Source organism: Ctenopharyngodon idella, chromosome 2, assembly GCF_019924925.1.
Source record: "Ctenopharyngodon idella isolate HZGC_01 chromosome 2, HZGC01, whole genome shotgun sequence".
NCBI classification, from domain to species: domain Eukaryota; kingdom Metazoa; phylum Chordata; class Actinopteri; order Cypriniformes; family Xenocyprididae; genus Ctenopharyngodon; species Ctenopharyngodon idella.
In genome coordinates, this window is record NC_067221.1 from 22,183,548 (window position 1) to 22,208,903 (window position 25,356).

At 36.8% G+C, this 25,356-nt stretch overlaps 1 protein-coding gene across 3 annotated transcripts in view; it reads left to right on the top strand.

Annotated features, from left to right (window-relative positions):
• Window positions 1–3,399: 3,399 nt before the first annotated feature.
• The window catches only part of dipk2aa (divergent protein kinase domain 2Aa), a 32,327-nt gene continuing 10,370 nt past the window's right edge, over window positions 3,400–25,356 (top strand). Inside the window, exons 1-2 of one of the 3 annotated variants that reach the window (XM_051913003.1) lie at window positions 3,400–3,682; window positions 12,121–13,019. In XM_051913003.1, coding sequence (XP_051768963.1) covers window positions 12,372–13,019 — 648 coding nt within the window. In that variant the 5' untranslated portion in view covers window positions 3,400–3,682; window positions 12,121–12,371. Of the gene's footprint in view, window positions 3,683–3,806; window positions 4,483–12,120; window positions 13,020–25,356 lie in introns of those variants that run through there. The other 2 variants (XM_051913006.1, XM_051913007.1) reach the window with 2 other exon arrangements.

Here is a 25,356-nt window from a genome sequence, read left to right on the forward strand (position 1 = left end):
TGTCTCATCTGTCGACTAATTATCTCTGTGCGCTGGTGGTGAATGAAATTTGACTGCAGACGGCATGGATCTTCTCCCTCCTCTGGCTCTTCTAATGGACTCAGTAATAGGATGATATTCTTATCATTCTTGTCTCTGCTCATCTGGAACATCAGGCTAATGACTCTGATTGGGTCGTGCCACAGAGAGTCCCCAGATGTCCTTGGCAGAACTCATTCATACTCAGATATATTGTCCTTTAAGATTACTATTTGAAAGGTTTTAAGGGTTGGGATTTGGAGCACCATACACTCTTAAAAATTAAGGTTCTTTATTGGCATTGATGGTTCCATGAAGAACCTTTAACATCCATGGAAACTGTCCATTGGAAAAAAAGGTAATATGGGTAAAGGTTCTTTAGGTTATTAAAATTATTTGCACTAAAAAATGGTTATTTTTATAGGAACTGTTCACTGAAAGGTTCTTTGGGGAATCACACTTACGGTACTTTGGTGTCAAATCTGACAGCAACAAAATCCGACATGAACTGTCCCATAAATGTTGTTTTCTATACTAAAATAGCGTTAAAAAGGCTTATTTTTCAGGCTAGACGAGCCAATGTGCATGTGCAGTCCTAAGCGCGAGTCTCAGGTTTCTATGGTAACCAGAGCTTCTAACGGCAGCTGCAGTGACGCAATGACTTGATCATTCAGCGATTGGCTCTTTTACTTAGAAGGCGGGACATATTCCACCATATTGCGCATTGCAGTTTCTCCCATTCATAACTAGTAGTGAACCGTCTTCTAGAAGTAGAACCAAAGTCCCTTTCAAGGAAAGTCTGTTCACTTGGTGGCCATATTTGCAACACCTCCGGGCAGCTATTTCGGGCATCCAAGACCAAGTCCTAACTATTTGAATGTGGGAATCCTGAAATTTCAAAAACTGCTTGGCGAACTCACAATTAAATAACACATTTCAAATTAGCAACAAAATCTGACATGAACTGTCCTATAAATGTTGTTTCTTATGCTCAAATAGCGTCAAAAAAGCTTATTTTTCAGGCTAGATGAGCCGATGTGCATGTGCGGTCCTAAGCGCGAGTCTCAGGTTTCTATGGCAACCGGAGTCTCTAACGGTAGCTGCAGTGATGCAGTGACTTTATCAATTAGAGATTGGCTCTTTTACTTAGAAGGTGGGATGTATTTCGCCATATTGCGTGTTGCAGTTTCTCACATTCATTAAGTGAACCATCTTTCTATATCTATAGTCTTTGGTAGAACCCATTATAATCAGTAAGTACAACCGATGCTGTCTACACTGGCCCTGTCCCAAATGGCACCCTAAACACTCACGGCCTTCCTACGAGTCCACACTTTCGTGACGTAACGTCGCTTTGACTGTCGGGAAGAAGTCTGCCGCGGAGCTCGCACCAGTGCGGGCTCAGCAAAAGTGTGCATCGAGGGCGCATATCGGCTGCAAATCGGGCACTCGCAAGCACCCTTCTGAAGCCTAAAATTGACAAATGGGACACGGTCTCATGGACTTAACGGACACGCGCACGAGGCAGCCATTGTAAGTCCACAAGACCGAAAGTGCATAGAAGTGTGCCATTTGGGACAGGGCCACTGAATGCTGCACCACGCAGCGTGATGCGACATGTCTCGGCCGGCCTGTAGACACGGGCTGCATCCGAAAACTGGAAAATGCTGCCTTCGGAGGACACATTTCAAGGTAGGAAGGCATCAAGGCACGTTCGAATCCAATGTTAGCTTCACTTCCTGTTTCCTGAGATACCTTCATCTGATCGATTTTTGAAAACAGCATAGATGCATCCTTTGCTGCCTTTGATATCCCACAATCCTGTGCTTTCCATTCTGTGACAGTTGAGCTAGAAAAATAAAGATAGCATCCGAAAGTTGCGTTTGCTGGTCAGTTTGTGTGTAAATGTACATATTTGACCAACACTTTCCACTTTTGATGTTATTTCTAGCAAGAAATTACTACTGTAGTAATAAAATTTGTTTAGTTCTCACCAAAGCTTGCCCTGTTTTGCTGTAGATAATTAAACTGTTACACTGTCCAAAATCAGTTTCGTGAGGTGCCTTCATGCACAAACGCTGCCTTACAAGTCATCGCCTGATAAGGCATCGAGGCAACAAGTCAGCTGCCTAGGTTTTCGGATGCAGCCATGGTGTATTGGTCAAATTCGGCTACGATGATAAATGTCAGTTGCTGTTCTTACTTTTTACGTAACAGATTACGTAATTCAAATTTGAATGATTAAAAAGTATGATAAGTCTATATTTAGAATATAGCCTCCAAAAATGGTTTAACACTATTTAAATTGCTTAGTGTCAGTGTTTTAAAGAAAGACATGCAGGCATTTTACAGATGTTTGTATGGTTTCAAATGATGATAGATTAAACAACTTCATACATTTTCTAAAAATCACTTCAACACCAGTTTCAAGTCATTGTAAAATCTCTCAGAAAAAGCTAATTCTGAGACAAAAAGTCCAACATCATTTGTGTGCATACGTCACTTGGTATTTAAAAGTTTAATGTTTTATCAAATGCAATGAAATTCTGACATTTACCACAATTTTATGTGTGATTTAAGTGTCCAAATACTTTTAGGGCCACTGCATAACATCAATTTATTTTTCAAAAGTACCACTAGATGTCACCAGAGTACTGACATCTGCTAGAGAGCTCTTTATTTTGTGATGAGGAGCGATTCATGGGTTTCTAATTGTTTCCAAAGAATTGTTTCTTAAATATAAATATATATATATATATATATATATATATATATATATATATATATATATAGATATATATGTATATTAATCAATATTACACTTTCATTAAATATTCTGATATAAGGTTAACTGGAGTCAGTTTTTCAAAGTTATACAGTACTTGCATATTCCTATTAATTTCAGTCATATAGCCTACTGTAGGCCTAATAATACTAAAATTGTATGAAATGTGTTTTGAGATTTCCATAGCTTACAGTTTGATTTTCCATGCATAAATGAATAACATGTTCACGTCCTCACAGGAACTCAAAATAACTGCGTGGGAAAAGCGATAGACTGACAGAAGTGGCTTTCAATCTCTTCACTCTCATCAGTTGCAATCGCGTACGTGAAACTGTATGAAAGTGTTTATGTGGGCGTTCAACTCGGTGGATATTCACTGATTTTCTTTCACCTGCAGTTTGACAGAGTGGTCAAAAGTAGGAGCTCTACGCCATGAATATATTTTTTCTTATAAAATTTCTTAAGTCTTCTTCTTCACACAGGTCAGGATAATACACCTGAGGATGCGCTTACAGTACATGAGGACTAGAAGAGCGCCGCTCCTGAGACAGAGGGAGGAGTTACTACACAATCACCTAGTAACCAGTAACGTAAACTGACCAGAAGGGTCGTAAATACGAAACCCGATCCGCGAAGTCGGATCTTTTGTGCAGCTGCTTAAACGCTCGCAGACTGAACTTGTCTCGAGATTGAGAAGACAACCCTTGCGATTTTTGAAGGAATAAAGAAAAGGGAATAGGAATGTGCACGCAACACATGGACAACGTGGGAAAGCATCGATGCACGCGGCTGGTATAAAGAGAGAGGAGTTCATTAATAGACAACGAACGCTTCCTCGAGCAAGTGGAATAAACCCGTACTTTCACACATTTTTATTTGGTAGGTTGTTGAATTTGCATGTCATCATTCCATGCGGTCATATTCATATTTCCAATGTTTTCTACCGTGAAATTTGTATGAACTTCTATTAACTTATGTATCGAAACGGCTAAAGTAACTTCAGTTGATTACTGTTCTCTAGTATAAGGCGAATGGATTGAGAAACTTTTCTGTTTTGCACTGAAGACAATGGATCACAAATTGCCCAGTCATGTTTTTCATTATTATTATTGCTATTATTATTATTATTATTATTATTATTATTACCTTTACAAAAACCATTCAGGTTTTTTTTTTTTTTTTTTTTTTGTTTTGTTATCGATCCCCAGCGCTGAAAATCATGAGATAAATAACAATCATTTAGTTTGGTGACCATTTGGCGTGCAAACGCACGTTTGTTTTTAGCTGAATATACAACTGCGCTAACAAAGTCAAAGTTTCCGAATGCATTACTTAATCGCATCACCGCAGTTACTAGACTGTTACGTTGTTGTTGTTTACCTGCTGCTATACTCTGTATTGTCCGCAGTATATGTACAGTCTTCTCGTCCCTGATTGACGTGGCGAGACCATTGACTCCAGCGGTCAGAGTTTGAGCGGTCAGCTGGTGATATAGTTTTAAACACAGACTTTTACAGGTCTTGTGTTTTTGTGACTAGCTATAATTTAACGTTATCTCTAAAGAAAGAGAACTTAAACCAGTTTATGTTGTTTGTTCAGGCGTCTCCAGTGAGTATCATAGTACAATTTACAAAGTTAACAACATTGAACTAGTGAGCTCACAGCACGAAAATACGCAGGTGGGTGAAACGGAACTTTCAAACAAAACTCGAGTAAAGTTTCTTTGAGCTGTTTCGTTCCGGAAGCCTATTATTAGCTGAGTAAAAAAGACATCATTTCTTTTTAAGTGTATTACCAAACAGCCTAAAACTCTACGTTAGTGAATGCACACGTGATGAGTTGAGTTAATAAAGAGGTGGTTAACCGAAAAATTGTTGTCTACTCACTAGTTATGTTGCTTCAAACCTGCATGACTCTTTCTTTTGTGTAACACAGAATGAGATGTTTATAGACTTTACAGTGTAAAAGTAACTGCTCTTCCATAAGTGAATGGTGACCACATCTGTCGAGCAAGATTTAAAGTGAATAACAACATAAATTTAACTTTTTTCTTCATAAAGAAAAATTTTTTTTTTTTGGCTTGACTCTTCCTGGTCAAGGTGAGCAGTAGGCTATTAATATTTGTCATCACTTCTTTTGTTGTGTGTTGGCAGTAATTGTATGGCAAATGAGTTTGGAATGATATCAGGGCTACAGACAGCGACTGAAAATTACCTTTTTTCCTTGCTGGTGCGACTACATTTCGTAAGAGGTTGCACTAGTGCCGCTACCAGTTTTTCTAAGAGACAAAACAAATAATATTATTATTTTATTACTATTATTAATTATTTTTGGTGCTACCAAATCAGGTGCTGGTGCCACCTTCTGAACTCTGTAGAACTTGGTGGCACCTGTGCTACTGCTCTCAAATGTTAGTCTGGAGCACTGGACATGAAGCTTTGTAAATGATGACAGAGCTTTCATTTTTGGGTGAACTATCCCTTTAAGGGTTGTTCATGTAGGTCACCCACTTGCTTTCGCACACTACAACCATCAATCATAAGAGTGTAAAGTGCAAGCTGACATCTGCCCCCTCTCGCATTTGTGCTTAGCTCCTGTTCTGTGTGGTTTCTTACACGCACAGGATTGGTAATTTATAGCTCTTTATCTGGTTTGGTTAGTGACTGTTGTACTTGTAGCATAGCGACTCAGCCACGTTGTGTGATCAAACATTATTGACTGGAGCAGTCAATAACTGTGATAACTGTGGTAATACCACAGAGGAGTGCAACTTAAAGCAGCACGCATCATGATAAATGGCCTAGCACAAATCATTTAAACATTTATAAAAGTAAGAGAGCATCTTTTTAAAGACATTCACGTTTCATTTACATTTACTTACTGTATGTCTTCAAACTGAGTCTGTGTTTGAATTAGCCAGTGTTGACTTTTTTCAGCACTGAAGTGTGTGTGTGTGTGTGATACTAATGAGATACTTTTGACACATTTTAGTAAATATAAAAAAAACGAAAGTTTTCTTATGACTTTTTGGAGTCCTGCAGATGGAAATTTGTCAAAATTCGGTGAGGGAGTAGAGAAAAGTTTGCATAGTGTGACAGGGCTAATTGTCATTCCCAAACATCATTGTTTAAATTCATTTGCGAGAGTAAATGTTGAACATTTTAACGAGAAACTGGATTTATTTGCAGTGTTGGAGCTCAGGTTTGTTGTGGAGCTTTGAAACTGGTGTTGATGAATCATCCTGAAAACCGTCACCATCTGCCAGACGTTTTCCAGGTCTGTTTACCCCTCTGTGCATGATGTGCCTTATCCCTTCAGAAGAAGTTTTGCGCTCTATACTAAGTCTTAAAAGTTGTGAGCAGTGAGAGCTTTGTGTCTTTTTCTTTATGGGAAACATGTCTGGTGAGAAAGCTGTATAGTTATCGGAGCTCTCTCTCCATGATGAGGTGTGGTTTTTATTGGACCTTTTCCCCACTTGTAAAGTGCTGTGGGAGAGGCAGAAAATGAGTACAGCTTTAGTCACATAAGCCTCAAAGAACCCCATGAAAAACTATTAACATACATGTTTCAGTCTTAGGGGCCATTCACACAAAACACGTTTTTCTATTCCACTGTGCTACTTTTTCATTTTTTTTCAATGTAAACATTAAATATCGCTAGACAGACGTGTTTGATTGTTGCTCTCATGTCTTTAGGCCAATTCACACTGCACCGAGAGACGTCAATAGTCACCAGATTACAGTACGTCACATCTCAGACATTTCAAGACCTGACAAACAGTAATTTAACATGTTCAACTGGCGAAAACGAGAGCCGACCAACGGCAACAGACGCAGACTGGGGTAACACCGTGATCCAACAAAACCTGACGTTCGTATATCGGTCATCTCTCTCGCACATGACATGACATTCTAAAAACGTGGCACTCAAGTTAAAAGAAGTGCAACTTTTAAAAAACATGTCTCTAGACCTTGCGCTTTTTTTTTTTTTTTTTTTTTTGTTCTACTGTCCTCACACATTCTGTGTGATCCAGTCCTTACTGAAGGTTTCATGTTAATAATTTGGCTACAGACATTCAAGTATATTGATTTCCACTACTTTTGCTTTATTTTTTGCCATTTGCAAAACTTTTTTTTTTTTTTTTGTTTGTTTCATGCCAATCAGTGTGTGTCAGACACGTCTTTGGTTGTTGTTTTGTGTATCTTTTTTTTTGTTTGTTTTGTTTTGTATATTCATTATTATAGCCTTTGTTACAAAAAGTACAAAAATCTCCAAAACATTGTTTTGTCATTATGTGACAAGGTGTTTTCTGCAGATTACCATAATTATTTTAAAGTGCCCCTATTATGCCTTTTTTAAGCTTCCTAATATTGTTTTGGGAGTCTCCTACAGCAGATTTACATGCATGCAAGTTCAAAAAACACTTTCGTTTTCTCATACTATACATTTAATTTCACCTCAGTTCTCAATGTTTTATAAACAATTCGTTAGAAGCAGTTCAAAGAATCAGTCTCTCTGAACCCCTCCTTTCCGTGAGCCTACACTGCTCTGATTGGTCAGATGGCCCAATCCTTTGTGATTGGTCTACTGCGCGCACCATGTGCCCATTGCCATAACTGAATGACAGCTATCAATTCGCAAGACATTGTATACAATGTATGGACAGAAAAGATAGCATCGATTTTATCGTATCAATTCGAGCCCGAGTCCAACGATGAAACGACTGAAGTAGTCGATCAACCAGAAACTGATTTGCAATCACGACTAGAGTAGGACGTTTCTCTATGGTAAGTGTCACCTTAGTTATTTATAAGACGTGATAGCAGCGTCACTGTTATACTTTATGTAGGTGCATCTGTGGGAACTGTAACGTTATCAGAATGCCAAGCGAAGCTGAAAACCTCTAACATAAGATAAACATTTAGACCAGATGTGTACACAGACTTTTTGCCATAACTATTAACAAAGTAATAAATTGCTATATCATTGTTTGACATTATAATGGGTGTTTACTGTTTGCAGAGAGAATACCTAAACTAGTTAGCTTGGACTAGCATCTTAACATCCTATTACAATACAGATAGAGCTCCACTCTATTGTAATACTAAAAACGCAGAGGAAAAAAAAACAGTTTGTTTTACAGTTATGTAAGCAAACCGGACCAACAGCTATGTTGTAAACTCCCACGTCAGCCAAGCACAAACGTGAATAACTGATAATGCATTGCACTTTGTAAACATGCTCCATTCTTGATCATTACTCCAGGTAATAAGACAGATAAGTTGCATTAATCAACACATTTTTAGACTATATTGGACCCACATCTGAATAGCAGAACTACAGAAACGTGAGTTAACCGGTTAGCATAAGACATACAGGCTAGGGTGTACGTTACACAACATAACATACAAAACTATGAATTTTGAACGATCGCTAGAAAATATAAACATCAATTATTAATCATACTTACAGGTTGAGATTCAGAGGAGCAAGATGGTCCACATAAACTGGGCATTGAACCATCTTTTAAGCGTTTTGTGAATCCTGCGTTAAACTCCCGGAGGTTTGAGAAGCAGTCGTCAGTAAAATGCTGTGGTATTGTTGAAAAAATGAATTTTCCTTGGCGTCTGCGCGCACAATAAGTGGGCGGGCAGTATGCTAATGTTTCGTTGTGACATCACAACAAAACGGCTTGGGATTCGTTTTACAAACGACTCGTTTAATTGACTCAGAGTCGACTCTTACTTTTGAAAGACAATAACTTTATATACTATGCACTTTCAGATTTAAAACTTTGCAGGATGTTTTCATTCACTTAGAGCTGTGTTACACACTACATGAAAGGTAATTTTCAAAAATCCATAATAGGGGCACTTTAATAAGCAGAGCTGTTATAAGCAATGTGGATTTAATACACGTGTCCAGGCAGTTATGTCTATGAAATAATCAGTATTTATTACCGTTGGGTACAGTTTTCTTTTCTTTTTTTTTTTTCTTTTCTTTTCTTTTCTTTTCTTTTCTTTTCTTTCTGTGCAGTTGATCATGGGCTGACATTGCTGCGCCATTATTTGAATGAGTTTTTCCCCCATCGGTCTATTAATGAGTTGTCAGCTATTTCAGATCAACCCGACTTTAAATGACACTTAAAAACAAAAACTGTGGTTGAGCACTTTACATGCTGGTCTCTTCCTGTCTAAGTCTGTGTTTTACTTGTATAAGCTTCAAAGTAGGCCAGACTTTATGCCACTGTAGTCAAAAGTCTGGCTACATGAGACTACCAATAGAACAACTGTGCCAAACACCTATAAACACTTTTATTAGATATGAAAGTACAAAGAGTATGAACTTGTGTGCTTATTAAGGGAGGTTTTGCTCTCATTAAAAATGACTCTATCTTACTCTATCCAATATTTAGTCAAATACTGTGTTCAAAGTGTGCATGCTGCTGCCTTGTTTGAAACAGTCTTTTGAATTCAAGTTAGTGATGTAATCACTGAGTCATATCTCGTTTGACTCGGACACATTTGACTAGCCTGATCATGCCTGGATCTGCTACACTGGCAAATTGACTGTACAATTCTCTTCATTTCCTCTCTGTCTCTCTGTCTTTTTTTAAGAGTATGTAAAGTAGAATTTACAAGCCCCTTCATGTGAAAAATGTATCTGCATTTACCCTAAATCAGAATGATCTATGATTCCCCTACATGATACCCAATAGTTTCACACTAACCTCAACATTAGCGAATTTCACCAGAGAATACAGCGGCTGAGTTATGTTTCTTTGTTCCTAAATTAAAACTGAGATGTATAACTTAGTATTTATATTATAGTTAATATTATGTTATAGAATTATTATATTTCACATTATCGCCCCAGTCATTGCATGGCGGTACACCCCACGTGAAAAAAAAAAAAAAAAAAAAAAAAAAAAAAAAAAAATCATAATCAAATTTCTAAGCAAACGCTGAATTGAATAACACAAAATGTGTATCATTTTAAAACTTACTTGCTTTAAAACTCAGCTTTTCAATGCACCAACCCTTTTGATCAACTGTTATTGAGTGCTGCTGAGTAGTCCCTCTAAAACTAAGTGTACCGCCCATGGGCGCCACCTAGCTACGAAAAGAACAATAATCATATTTTTCAAAACTACTGCCTTGATCAACACAAAATTTGAAAGCTTAGAGTCTGAACTTTACAATGCATGTAGCCAATTCGATTAACTCCTGAGTAGTGCTTATTTGCTGATAAATAAAGTTTTCATAATTTATAAAATACTTGTTTTGTACTATGTACTGTAATATGTCAAAAACATCATATAGCTCAGATAGTCATGTGTCAAATGTCATTTGAAAGGTCTCATGGAGTAGAATACAACAAGCATAATTGTTTTGGGCTTTGACTAAACTTGAGCAAGTTTTTGTATGTGAAGCCCTGCAAGACCCATATGTAAATAATATACGGATGCGGCATGCATGTCATGTTTTCGCTCATAACTTCATGAAACTTGCTCAGATTGTGGAAAATGGCACAATGTTATTTACAGCAGATTCCCAATTAAAATTAGTCCAATCTCAACATAATCCATTGCGCCGATCACGAGATATTCCTCACGGAGTTACGACAAATAAAATTCCAAAGGCACACATCGCTAAGTAAAATCAAATGTAGTGTTCACGTGGCGTTTTCGCTTATAACTACATGAAACATGCATATATCGTAGAAAATGACACTTCATTACTTACAGTGGATGCGCTCGACTGAAATGAGCCCAAAATCAATATAATCCATTGTGTCGATTACGAGATATTCCTCACAGAGTAACAACAATTTTAAAAATGCCTTCCGGGTGTCAAGGGCTAAACAAAAAGACTTCCTTGGTTCCAAATACAAACTTTTGATTACTTTATGCTATCCCCACAAAATTTGAACCAGATGAAACTCACATGTAGAGGAACTTCACCAAAAAAAAATGTTCCTACCTTATTTCCATCCTGAGTTCTTGCATGTCAAATAAGAAGAATATGTAAAATTGTGTCTTTTATCAGCAGTTTCTCAGCATGAGAATGTCCAAACTTAATTTATATTTTTAAAAAATTTAAAAAGTTTTCTCTTAAACAATACCTACCTTTTGACTCTCCTTGCTAGAGTTTTGGATTTATGAGTCTTTACTTTTGTGTATGTCACTCAGAGTGGAAAAAAAAAAAAAAAAAAAACACTCTAAAAATGCCTTCAAGGCTTAAAGGGTTAAAGGATTGCACATGTGACACATTGCTGGTTCCTTTTATACATTCTTTTAACTGAATTAGTTCATGAATTAAAGGCATAAAAAAAGGTCAAGTGACACTTAAGTACACTCCCATTTCTTATATACTAAGCTGCAATTTATTGGTTTGTACTCTCTCTTTTATGAGTGTAAAGATGATGTTTCAGAACCATGCTCTTTAATTTTTATAGGAGCCTCATCCCAAATTGTTCTGGAAAGAGTCATGTCATAGAGCAAACAGTTTTTGCTGGATGACATCCAGAGCCTCTTATAAATGTATTTTAGTTATTTAATGTGTTATAAATATTTGTCTGAACTATTCTAATGGGCTAAAAATATATATATATATATATATATATATATATATATATAATTACATTTCTAACATGCTGTTCAATTCATGAACCTTTCTCTATGTAATTTTGTCTTTGTCTAAGCTGCTTTGAAAATGCTTTGAAATATACATTACTCAAAAGGGTCAGATTTCATTTTTTTTTTTTTTTTTTTTTAAGAAATTGATACTTTTATTCAGCAAGGATGCATTAAACTGGTCAAAAGGGGTAGTAAATTACATAACATGTATAATGTTCTAAAATAATTCTATTTCAAATAAATACTTTTAAACTTTGTTAATCGAAGAATCTTAAAAATCATGTGATGCTGTAGACTGGAGTAATGGCTGCTGAAAATTCAGCTTTGCCATCATGGGAATAAATTAAATTTAAACTCTTTTCTATTTTTATGTATTTTATTTAAATTGTAATAATATCCCTGTTTTAGTGTATTTTTTGATCAAATAAATGCAGCATTGATGAGCATAAGAAACTATTTTCAAAATAATTTAAAAAATCTTACCGACCCCAAACTTTTGAACTGTAGTATACATCACCAAATTTGAATGATCGAATGATTGTTCATCTGTTTTCCCCAATAAATTCTTTAGAACAATCTGTTCTCTTAAATACATCTGAAAGAAGCATATAACTGCATCATCAACACGTATGCCTTCATTGTACGGCTTAATTAATATGATTTCATTTATCTGTTTCAGGTAGAGTGGATTACTGATGTTGCAGCTTAATGCCTGAACTCAACATAAAACCAGAAAGCCCTCCTGTAAAACATGGTGAGAGGGGCTCTTGAAACCGATGGGCTTACCAGGCAACATTGCTGCCAGCATAGACCACTCTAATTAATGTGAACGTGATGGGGATGATAATTATATTACACATAGCAGTGATGGAACACCCACATTGACGAAGATTAACTGCATCCATCTTCAGTGCGCTGCAGCCAATCAGCATGCTGCGGTCGCTCAAATTTGGCCGCGTCTACCGATGTGGCAAGTTTCTCTTCATTGTAGCGCTTTTTGTTATTCTGCTGATGAACACTCACAACCTGTTCGCCTCGTTTCAGAGGAACGAGCTTACTGACCGCCGATTCATTGGCCTCAATAAGTGTCCGGCCTGCTTCGGCACTAGCTGGTGCCGCAAGTTCATGAATGGCCAGGTGACCTTCGAGATGTGGGGTCGCCTGCGTTTCCTAGACTTTTTCAATGTAAAGAACGTCTATTTTGCCCAATATGGAGAACCCAGGGAAGGAACACGCAGGGTCGTGCTCAAGCGCCTGGGCTCCAACCAGGAGCTGGCAGAGATCGATCAGAAGATCTGCAAACGGGCCACTGGAAGACCGCGCTGTGATCTCATTCAGGGTATGTACAAAACGGAGTTTGCCCGACTTAACGGGGACGTAAGACTGCTGACCCCAGAGGTGGTGGAGGGCTGGTCGGATCTAGTGCACTGCCCCTCGCAGAGGCTTCTGGACAGAGTGGTCAGGAGGTACGCAGAGACTAAGGACTCTGGAAGCTTCTTGCTGAAGAACCTTAAAGACACGGAGCGAATGCAGCTGCTGATGACGTTGGCATTCAACCCTGAACCTCTTGTGCTGCAGGTATTCACACACTAGCCCATTAAAACCTCTCCTTTTAATGCATTTTCAAGTTGCTGAATTTTTCTTTTGATGCAGAAGCACTGTGTCTGATGCCTGCTTGAAAGTTCAAGGGATTAAGGGTGCATCTTTGCATATTTTAAAGTTCTGCACAAGGCTGTGTAAATAATAGATACTTTGCATCTGTCGGTGGTCACTAAGAGATTTCTCTGCTTTGGCAAACAGTGTGCTTGTCCTGAAGAATTCCTGCAAACATAAATCATGGCCAATTGTTATTCCATAAACAAATCTGGCGTTTAAATATACAGAGTTGTGTATTGGTCACAAAGATTGTCCAAAACATGTTTTGGTATGGCACACATTTCCTACTTGGAGATATTGACAAAATATTCTCATTTATTTTCTGGAATGTTGTCGATTACGATAATTAAATAATATTTTGCTGAGTATGTTGACTACCAAAGCTTTTCATATTTTTCATATTCTGTGTGCTGGGGTGTATCCCAGACAGCAGGTTTAGTTTAAGTTTAGTTTGTTAACCCCAGAAAAGGGAAACTTTTTCGGTTCCAGTAAAACACAAAACTAAACCTCTGGGTAAGTTACCATAGTAACTCTGTGAACCTAACCTGGGATAAAATTATCTGCAGTGTGGTAATAAAAATAATCTTAGCGCAAACGGAAAACAAGATTATTCGGCGGAGTGTCTATTACTAAGTGCAAGTTTACACTAGCTCCGCCCATCAATGTCACACAAGGTTAAAAAAGACGCGCTTGTATCACCGGCTTCAGTGGTGTAGGCAGTATCTTGTAAGGTGCGTAGAACTAACCTGACGCGATTGACCCGGGTTCGAGTCCGAGCTTTGCAGGACTTGCTTTTCTCTCTTTTCCCATCACATATCAGAAAGGCATTTATTTTCAATAAAAATTAAGAAAATGTTCTAAAAGTTTAATAATGATAAAAGTATTTATAATTTTAATAATTATAATAATTTACACTCTGTTATTATTGCATCCTGTTTTTTTTTTTTTTTTTTTTTTTTTTTTTTTGCCTGTCGGATACCTTTAAAATGAATATTAGTTCAATAACTTACTGTTCTGCCAGTTTTCACTTTCACTTTATTATAACAGTGATAAGAATTTAAGTTGTATTGACTTGAAACTATGCAGATGTTTTTTTGTCGGGTGCTGTTGCCATGGTGAATCATAATATTGGAGCTCCATTGATCATGGCTTTTCATAGTCATGGTGCACGCATTTAACTCAGAGTCAACCTACTCAGAGTTGATTAAACTAACTCAATTAAGCTGTTCTGGAACCAAAAACTCAAGTCAACTCAGAGTTAAAATTTAAACTCAGAGTTTGTTAAACCTCCTTTTTGGAATACACCCCTGGTCAGTTCACAGCAGTGACAGAAATGTGGTGATATTTCCTAAATTGATTTCCTGGAGATTTTTACCTTTATAATGGCATTTATTTTAATAACCTTATTAGATATTTACCTTATCTAATGTCAAAATCTAATATTTAATTAATAAATTCAGTTAGAATGGTAAGGCACTGTTCAAACGAAATCAGTATCAGCAAAATTCATCTTTGCACTGCAGAAGTTGCACAGACGCTGAATCTAAAGTGGCATTTAGAATTTATAATTGCATAAATCATTCGGAAATTTTCATTGATTAGGCAAAAACGGACAATATTGTGTCTATAATGTAACTTAAATTGTTAACTTATTATTTATTGAATTGTTTTATATAATCAGTATATATTCAAACAGATATTCACAATCGTGCTGATATTTGGGAAAAGCAGCAATCTTGCTTGGGTGATATGGGGATGGGGGGTGGGGTGGGGCTAATGATATATCGTAGATGATACATATCGCATACCCCTATTTCCACTGTATTTTTTTTCTTGTGTTTTCATGAGAGACCTTGACAGCTCTCTTTTTTTTTGCACCCCTTAGTCTGGCATTGATTTTTAGACCCAGCTAATCTATTCCAATTTCTTTTGCGATTGACCTAGCTTGTCGAAGGCCTGGGCAAACAAAAGGACATCTCTGTGAGAGCAGCCAATATCCGTTCTCACCTCCCATCATTCACTCCATCTGCCACACCTCAGGCATTCTAGGTGATAAAGGCAATCTGATCTCTCTCCGGAGAGCGAGTCGCTCGATTTGATTAGCAACATACAGTTTAGCCCCCTTTTGCCCTGCAACCTCTGCAGCGGTTTGGTCAACATAATGAAATGTCATTAGTTTGCTGTGGATACACCTAATGAATTGGCTCCTAATCCATAGATGCGATTTAAGTGTGATCTTCACCAGTACTTGCTGTTCCTTCCCCTGCTGAAAACATGATGTTAAAGCTAACAGATGCTTGTCTCTTCAGAATGCTCTAAATCATTCATCACACTTCCTGAAGCTAAGAAAAGCCAGTTTTTCTAGTTTGCCAGAAGTTGTAGCAACCATTTGCAGTTTCATAAGGCAGGCAAAATCTGCTTTCCAATCAGAAACTTGAGGCAGTCAGTCAATGTGTACAAAGGTGCCTCCAAAACACCATAAAGTGCTGCAAAACATTGAAGAGAAACGTGATAATTTATCAAATCATGCAATTTGCGAGTCTTAAATATGTAAAATCAATTGAAATTATAAAGTTGCAAAGTAACGGAAGTAGAGACATATCTATTCTTTCGTATTGTGACGTATATGTGAGTGAATATCGAAACAGGAAAAAATGTTGAGCGGGGACTGGGTTTTACCCAACAATTATTGATTCGATGGAGGCAGATCTGAATACGAGCTTGCGTGTAAGAAATGAGTGGGTTTAAGCGGACTATATGATTTGAGAAGTCTGGCATACACCAACAGAGAGCAAGATTGATTTATAACATTTTGATTAAAAATTACAAGGTCAAAACACATTTATTAATGGGATGCATACATGGGTGAATCATTAATAGATTAATAACAGACATTTAGAAAATAGGGTAAATTTTCATTTCATGTTCATTTTAAAACTTAAAATGGTATAATCAACATACATGTTTGATGTTATTTTGGGTAAAAGATTCTTTTCAGATGAAGTGTTTGCTATTAGCGCAAAAATTACTTTTAATTTTTCTGTAAATTACAGTTACTTCTGATGTAATTGAATTATAGAACTTGTATACAACATTTCTATATAAAACAATAGTGGATTTAACATCAAAATTTATCATGTTAAATGTTAAAATGTATATTTTTATTGTAACCTTTTCCACTTTAAATACTTTGTTCAGTTCAAGAATAATTTATGCAATTTAGTATTGTTTATTTGAAAGAATTAAAAGAGCAGTTTTATGTCTATCCTTGTATTGTTCAAATGGTCAAGTTTGATATGGGATTTAGATAATAATTAGTAATAAGTGATGCAGTACTTTTTAGAGAGAGTAATTAGTATATTAATCTAATTAGTCTGCTGAAGATGTAACTAATTACTTTTTTAGGGTAACTTACCCAACATTGATCACAATATGCACATTTGCAACATTAATGTAGATATATTGTGCAGGTGCAGCCCTAACTTTGACTACAGTTCTAATTTTCCTGTAAATACATTTAGAACATTTCAGTCACTCTATTAGATGCCGTTTTCAATGTCCGTTAATGGTTGGTCCACACACACAGGATTGTGGGATGTTATACAGTAAGCAACAAAGTAGAGCCTTCAGAAACCTTTTTTTTATACACTTGCAATGCATTCAGACATGCTTTGTTGGCTTCCTACCTTCGTATTCTGCTTGTGAAAGCAGTCTTTTTCGGTTTTTGACCACAATGGACAGGCACGCTATATGGTCTCGTATACTAGATATAAGGATTTCTGTATGTTGGAAAGCCAAATTTAGATTCCGTCATACGACTGTTTTCTGTTTGCCCTGCAGGATGAATGTGGAGTCACTCATGTTCAGATTTTTGTGGTCTTTGTATTTTTAGGTTTGAGTAAAAAAAAGAACAGAGTAATTTGTTGTGTTTAAAGTTGATGGGAGTGCTGCGCTCAAGGGGCAAAAGAGCCTATGGAGCCGGAGACGAGCAAGATTACAAAATCAGGATTACAAAATCAGCATGTAACAAGAATGCAGATGCCCCATCCTGTTGATGTTTTTTTTTTTTTTACTGCTATTTATAGCAGTAAAGGTCAGAAACACAATTTGTTCCCCTTAGCCTGGTATTGTGTCAGATTGTTGTGAAATGTGTGTCCTCTGGAAAAAAGCTGCTGCGCTTGACTTTGTGCTTGCATTACTCGTGCCTCCTTCCTCCATTGAGAACGTGGCCCATCTGCTCGGCAAGGCTGAGAATAGCACAGGCAGAGCCCTGAGGGTCACGTCCATCACGGCATTAATCTTGCACACAGCCCAGTGTGTGTGGTGTGCGCCTCCTCTCCCTTCACCTGACAATGAGGTTATTATGAGGTTGTCATGCCCAGAGCACCTTTCTAAACAGTCCCAGAGCTGACAGGAGTCAACTGCTGTTTGTGTGTAAGGCTTTCACAAACAAGACTGAGCACAGCAAGGTTGTTATCAAGGACGTGCCTATTATTTAGTGCATGTAAACTGGTGAACTCTCTTCCTGTAAAAGAAATTTGTCCTGATAGTGACTGCAGTGCTTTAAAAGGTGTTTTTGAAGTGATTCCTGGAATGAGATTCTAGAAAAATTTAATCTAGTTTCCCTTAGGTTTTTAAAGTGTAATGACTTATATAAAATACAGTCTTAATTACTGATTCATATCTTAAATAGTTAAAAAAAAAAAAAAAAAAATGTCTGATTTATTGTTTGCAGACATCTTAAATCTGAGGGCAGAAACACAAAAGAGGATTAAGGTACATTAATACTTTAGTAAGGGAACTTTGAGAAGAGTATGAAGTAGTGTGAAGTGGAGCAACAAATTTCGTTATTTGTTTTCGCAGATTGAACATGCTGAATCAGAATTAGAATATCTGAGGAGTGACGTGCTGTAATCTGGTGACTGTCGTCGTTGGTCTACGTCTGTTGGTGCAGTGTGAATTGGCCTTTAAAAGTGTTGGCTTATAACTCGACCAAAAAAAAAAAAACTACAACAACAACAACAAAAAGGTATCAAGTGTGTGGTCTCATTTGATAGAAAACCTTTCAAATTTTGAAGAAAATTGATTTTGATCATGTTTGGGGGTTCTTATATTTAAAACACTGCTGAGAAAACCCAGAAAAGGTGATGAAATTAATTGATTTTTGTTATTATTCAAGGATATTAGAAAGTATATGTCATAAAACCAAGTTTGGGCTTGTTCAAAATCATATCAACTGTATCCGAGTCAAATTTTGTGTTGATATCTCAAAGCAATCAAAATATTTATAATTACATGGAAAAGTAAAATGACGATGAGTGATGATCTTCCAGCACTGTTTCAGCTGTGCAATTTCTATGGCGCATGGTAAATCAAGACCTGTCAATCTGAATGATCGATCCAATCCAAGGGCGCTCCAGCTGTAAAACAGTGTCTGATTGGTCTTGACACATCGTCCCTACTCACCATACCCGAGATTCATTTCTATTGGTTGAACTTTCAAATAATGTTGGAAAACATTGCGTTATGATCATGATGTGTTCAAGTCCTGGAAGTCCTATAGCTTTAGCCCAGCAGCATGTAATGTCACTCCATGAGGATCTTCTCACGGTCTACCATAGACTGTAAAAAAAGATGGACGATGCGATGCTGCTTTCTTCCATTGTAATGAACTGAATGTAAAACGTACGACGATGGGCGTTGACATGTTACGCAAAAACGTCGGTTTGGAGCCTGGGCATGCGCAGAAGGAATCGTCAGTGGAGCCCGGAGGCGGAGTCGCGGTATCAAACTTCCGCCCAGACGTCTGCGTCATCATTGATGTATTTTAAATAGGCTATATAAATTATGCACAATTTAAAATTCTACCTATAAAATAATAGGCTATTCTGTTTCTAAAGCAATAATATTTTTGAAACAGCAAATTCAGTTGATAAACTCAATATAATATGCCACTAGAAACAACTCTAAAATGTCAGAAACGGTCCTGCCATTTTAAATAAAGTTGAACTAACGTTACAGGAGATCGATTGCTGTAGACAGTGCTCTATAATTAATTAGATAAGGCTATCATTAGTTTTGTCCTGCTAATTATTATTTTATACCAATAAAAATAATTAGTAACTGCCATATAACAATCACCTGCTTTTTCCCGACATGGCTAATGTTAGGCATGTTATCTTAGCTAATAACATTTATTAATTAGCTTATAAAGCCCACATTTAACGTTACCGAAAAAAGTGATCCGTCAGATCCTGTAGGTCGGTTAGTACAGTTTACTGCTGAACAACTCATTTTGTCAGTGTGAAATAACACAGAAATCGAAAATTAATAGTTAGTTATACATCTTCAATCTCCCCTTGAAGCTCCGACAGTCCTCAGAGAAGCTGTCAATCACAACTGTCAATCATAACGACACGCCCTGTTTCTATAGCATCAAATTGCTAGCTAAAATCAAACTTATTACAAATTTAATATATATCAGCGTGATAACAACTACCTTAAATGACCAAAACCATCTTTTGGAAAATGTTATTGGAAGTGTAGTTTTTTTTTTTTTTAGTTTTTTTTTTTTTACTCAAGTGCCTTTCCTTTACATGGAGAAGGCGGAGTTTATGACCTGTACTGCATCCAGCCACCAGGGGGCGATCAAAGAGCCCGCAGCTTCACTTTTCAGTACGTATGAGGCACACCCGCTGTCTACAATTGAAGTTATGTTGTGTGTGTGGGCTCTTTTGATTCGAGAATCGAGACAACCTGCTCTAAATAAAGATGTGTGATTTACTGTGGTTTACTAATGTTTCGCGAAGCTACAAAGCAGAACGTGGTGCAAAAGCCTCATCTGTATACTGTTTACATGCCCCTCGGTGGCGACTTTTTAAGTTTTTATGTCATCAAAATTGCAATCTGTTCATGGGATCAGCCAAATTTACTTGACTACTGGTCGAGTCATAGAATGTGATTATAAGCCCATCTCCAGCCGATCAATCAGAGCATCCCTAGTAATGTTTAGGTTTTGTTGGCTAAATGTTTGAAACTTTTTTACTTGTTTGCATTGATTTTCATTGTAAGCGCTCAATATAGAGGTTGGGAATGGGGTCGGAAAATGTTGCAGGCTGGCTTTAAACCAGCATTACCCACATGAGCATCAGTGCACTGTGCTATAGCTCCAACATGCCCATATTTTCAAAATAGCACAGCTATATTCTTTTACAGTTCGTCATCTGTGCAGAGTCGATATTCCCTCCTTACACGTCAGCACTAGTTTGACAGGCTCTATAATTGTAGAGAGTGTGAGAAAACTGTAGACTTAGGAGCTTCGCCACCCAAATGGAAGTTGCCATTCTTGATTAGTTGTCAAGCAGATGTTTGTTTTTTAAAGAAACTTTGGTCCCACTTATATTAAGTGTCATTAACTACTATGTACTGACATTTAAGTGAGTCATGTGATACAATGCACTTATTTTGTATCTACATGTTTTTACATTGTACTTGTATTTAAAAACTACCTGCATGTAATTAATTTCTGTAATTACATCTGTAATTACACTGTTGACCTTCCCTTACCGCGTAACCCACCCTTAAAACTACCCATACCACCAAACCTGTCCCTAACCTTACCCGTATCCCACCTCAATAGCAGCAAAAGTGTTTTACAATACAATATGAACACAATAAGTACATTGTACCTAACAATTATTTTTTTTAATTTATTTTTTGATGCAAGTACATAGTAGATAAAGACACCTAATATAAAGTGTGACCAAAAGTTTCATGTGAAAAGTCTCTTGGTGATTAGTAATCCTACTAACTCTCAATTTCTGGAATTGGCCCTATCAAGGTTGGAAACGGCCTTTGGGTTTCTTGCCCAGATCTCATTAAGCTGCCACTACACTAACTAGGGTTGGTTTGAAATCAACATTTATTACAACACTGGCATGATGCCAGACCCTTTGTATTGATACTAAAGTGGTGCCTTGACACAAACAGATGGTCGACTTTTAAATATATGATTTACAATTCATACTGACCACTAATTGAAATAGGGCCATATGAAATCTGTTTAATTTTTTTTCCCCACATTCTGTTTTTTCCATTTTATTTTTTCCGGATTAATAATGAAAAGACATGTCAAATTAATTGAAATAATGAAACTTTTATGTAATTTAACAACAATTTATTAAAATATTAGCAAAATTACAAAATTAACAATAGGACCCCAATTTTTTAGGGCCTTATGAAATCCATTTTATTTTTCCCCAATTTCAGTTTTATTTTTCTCAAATTCTATGCTTTCCGTTTAAATTTTTCTAGATTCCATTTCAGTGGTTTAATTAATTTTTAATAATAATAAAAGAACATGTCTAATCACTTGAATTCACAAAACTTCAACTATTTATTTATTCATTTATTATAATAGTACCCTATAGAATGTTTTGTTTTTCTAAGAAATTGTGTTTTATTTGGACCTGGATCTGGATTTATAATTTAACAAAAATGTATTATCAAAAATGGTGGTGATCAAATGAAGGCAGAAATCATTAACAATTTAATCAATCCTTTAAAATGTAAAATAAAAAAAATAAAAGTTTTATTTTTGGCGAACGACATGCTGCTTGACATAAAACATGGAGGAAAATTTGATAAAGTGATTTAAAGTTGTAATTGTATTATTATTATTATTATTATTATTATTATTATTATTATTTTATTATCATCATTATTGCTTTAATTACATTCTACTATACAATAGTAATGTGTTTGTCACAATTTCAAGTTAATACCTCAAACTGAGTAGTGTAACACTGAGAAACTCAAGTCATTCTTGTGATGGAGGCTCGGGTTGAATAACTATTTCTTCTAATGTTTCATCATCTGACTCGTGCTCAGATTGATATGGTAAAATCAACGCCATCGTTACTGTCTTTACAGTGTGTACAATTGCTGAGCTTTAGGAAGCATACGGAGCTGAATCTTATGGTAATAGGGCGTTTTGTTTCCAACTTGCGCTGTAAGCACTAGACCAATCACAACAGACTGGGCCATCTGTCCAATCAGAGCAGAGCAGGCTCTCGGAAAGGAGGGATTTAGAGAAACTGATTCATCCATCGAGTTGTTTGAGAAATATTGAACAATGTGGTGATATGCAATGTATATTATGAGAAAATGAAAGTGTTTTTGACCTTGGATGCATGCAAACCTGTTGTAGGAGACTCCCAAAACAAAATAAGGAACCTTTCAAATACCATAATAGGGGCACTTTAAATCAAGTAGGGTCATAGAATTATCAACAGTCTATTACTAATAAATCTTACAAATAAATTATAAAACTTAATAAAAAAAAATAAAAAAAGCTTTTTTTTTTTTATTGTATTTTATCTATTTTATACCACACAGCCCTAATCCATCAGCAGGTTACATTAGAAGGGTGTCTCTTAGTTATAGATGACTAGCACTAGGGTTGGGCCGATAGATAATGCCATCGTCCATCGCCGATGGTTGACAGATTCTATCCGGACCATGAGATATAATGGTAGCACATTTTTACTTTTTCTAGTTGAAGTGAGAACTGCGTCAAAACAGAGGTGTGAATCACACCACAAGCCACAATGATATTTCAGTTCTATATTCTCTAGTAGTTTTATCTAAAGCTAAATGCACTTCATTCGAGCCTTTTCAGCTCTGTGCGCGTTCTCTCTTTCTCCAGACGTGCGCCACATTAACGGTGCGTGTCCACTGTTGCGGAGCAGAGCGAACGTTTTTAATTCATTCCAATGGAAGTTGAGCTTAATGCTCAAATGTGAACATGAAGCTCCCAGTTTCACTGTAGACATCATCTGATGCCAATTTTGTAGACATCGCCCAACCCTAACTGGCACCTGGCGCGTCTGTCATTATGTGGTGTTGATGGTGCTTTTATTAAAACAAACCTTTCACCTGCCTACAACAACCTATTCAGCGTATCACGCAGCCATTTTGCCATTGTTGGAGTTTATGAAAGGGTCGAGTGCAAACAGACGCACATTCCTATTATTGATGGGCTAGAATTTCCACTGGGTCGGAAAAACAAATAACTCCCTTGAAACGTTTCCCTCTGCATGCTCTTGTGTGCGTTGGTTGTGTTTGTCACTGATTCCATGATTTACTGATCTGACAACACTCTGTGATGCAATTTGTCCGATTTTATTACTCTTGAAAGCACATATATCGTGCACTCCTAAAGCTTCAGGTGACAATAGTTGACAGACAGTCACCTTTGATTCAGTTTGCCCTTGAATGTGTTTGCAGCTTTTCATATCGTTAATTTACCTTAAAAGGTTTACAGTTGTTTGTAGATTCACATGCTGCTTTAGTGTGTTTGAGAATCGAGGATTTCTTTGACCTTTCTGGGTAAAGTGTTGTACCTTCTCTTAGAAATGGTTTAATATACTTTCGAAGGTTATGTATATCGTCGTTTTACAGAGTCCTTGACAAAAGTCACAGCTCTGTGGGTAAAGAAATAGTGTTAAGTGTTAGTCAGAGTCTCAATTATAGCAAGAACAGCACTTCAAGTTGAAAAAAAAGAGAGAGGAGAGGAAAAAAAAGGCTTGTTTCTGGACCATGTTAAACTGCAGCTCAACAGGTTTGTGGTGCGAAGGGCTGTTTTATTTCACTAAAATTCTTGGAACGGTTTTGTTTTTAATGTCAAAACCTGGTTTGAGTTCAATTTAATATATAAGGATTTGGTTTTCCTTCACGTTTGGTAATGATGCAGATCCTTGGAAATTTGATAGCAGAGTGTAGCAGAACAGGAGACGTTGTAATGACAGTGATGTTTAACAAAATCAATGCAAAGTGTAAGCCAGAGAAATGCTAGAAATTATTATTGAATTTAAACAACACCGTGTGCAAGTGTGACTTTTGTCACAATAACATAAAACCAGATATCATTCCAATTAGGTTGGGCGATATTACCAAATTTTTATTTCCCGATATGAGAAATTTTATTTCACGTGATGATAACATATATCACGATATAGTTATTGTGTGTTATTTTTATCTCATTTCTAAAATAATGACTTTATTCAACAATATCTAGTGATTAGCAATTTCAAAACACTGCTTCATGAAGCTTCGAAGCTTTACGAATCTTTTTTTTTCGAATCAGAGTGCTGAACTGAGTTCTTTTTGCCGCCTTACAGACCTTAATCAGAGCAGCGCAATGACAAGTATGAAAGCGAGACTGTGAGGGATAGAAGGGATGACAAGTATGAAAGCGAGACTGTGAGGGATGTCATTGGATAGAAGCTGCTTCATGAAGCTTCAAAACTTTATGAATCTTTTGTTTCGAATCAGTGGTTCGAAGCGCGTATCAAACTGCCAAAATCAAAATCGAAGACTCGAGAGGTGAACTAATCAGCGACGCTAAAAAGTCATCTTCTCCTCAGTCATATTGACAGCTCTAGATAAGGAACAATGGCTTACGGCGCAGCACCGGATGTACAGTAAATGTGCTCCCTGAGGAAAAAAGTGGAAGTGACCGTGCATAGAGTCCATTCAGAGAGAAATAAAACACAGGCAAATTTAAGTGCAAAATCTCGAAGAAAAAAAAAAAATGCAGTTCACAAGTGGGTATTGAACTGTGTGTGTCGTACCGAATGGTTCAATATTATATTGAGAATTGCGGCATCCATGGTATCCACACACACACACACACACACACACACAAAATAAAGTCAGATTCCTCACACAAAATAGCATTTTAATATAAATTCCATTAATCTACAGTCTACATTAATAATCTTGATTACAATGTCAAGGGATATAATCAACAAGTGATTTTTGTTAGTTGGTATCATTATAAGCATTAGGTCAAGGCAAGAGGAAAATATGGATGTTCTTGTGGGTTTTGTCTTCGCTTAATTCACTTGTGACCCTTAAAAGTCTCAAGGACAGGATGAGTGTAACAGATTGGAACATACCGAAATGCCTCCTGCAGTTATCAGATTTATGACATTAGGAGTGTAAGCCAGTAAAATGTTATATACGTGACAGATTCACTTGCCAGATGCCAAATGTCCATCACAAACCATATATCGTGAATAGCAGGAAGCATGCCCTCTCTAGCCCAGACCACAGAGGCCAGATGCTGGAGGCTCCGACTGGTTACCGAATGCTGTGTTTTGTCCTCTAAATTATTTGAATCTCTGGGATTAAAGTTTAATGGTCACTTATCCATTTTTAATGACTCGACTTGAAATGGGGCTATCGAATATCAACA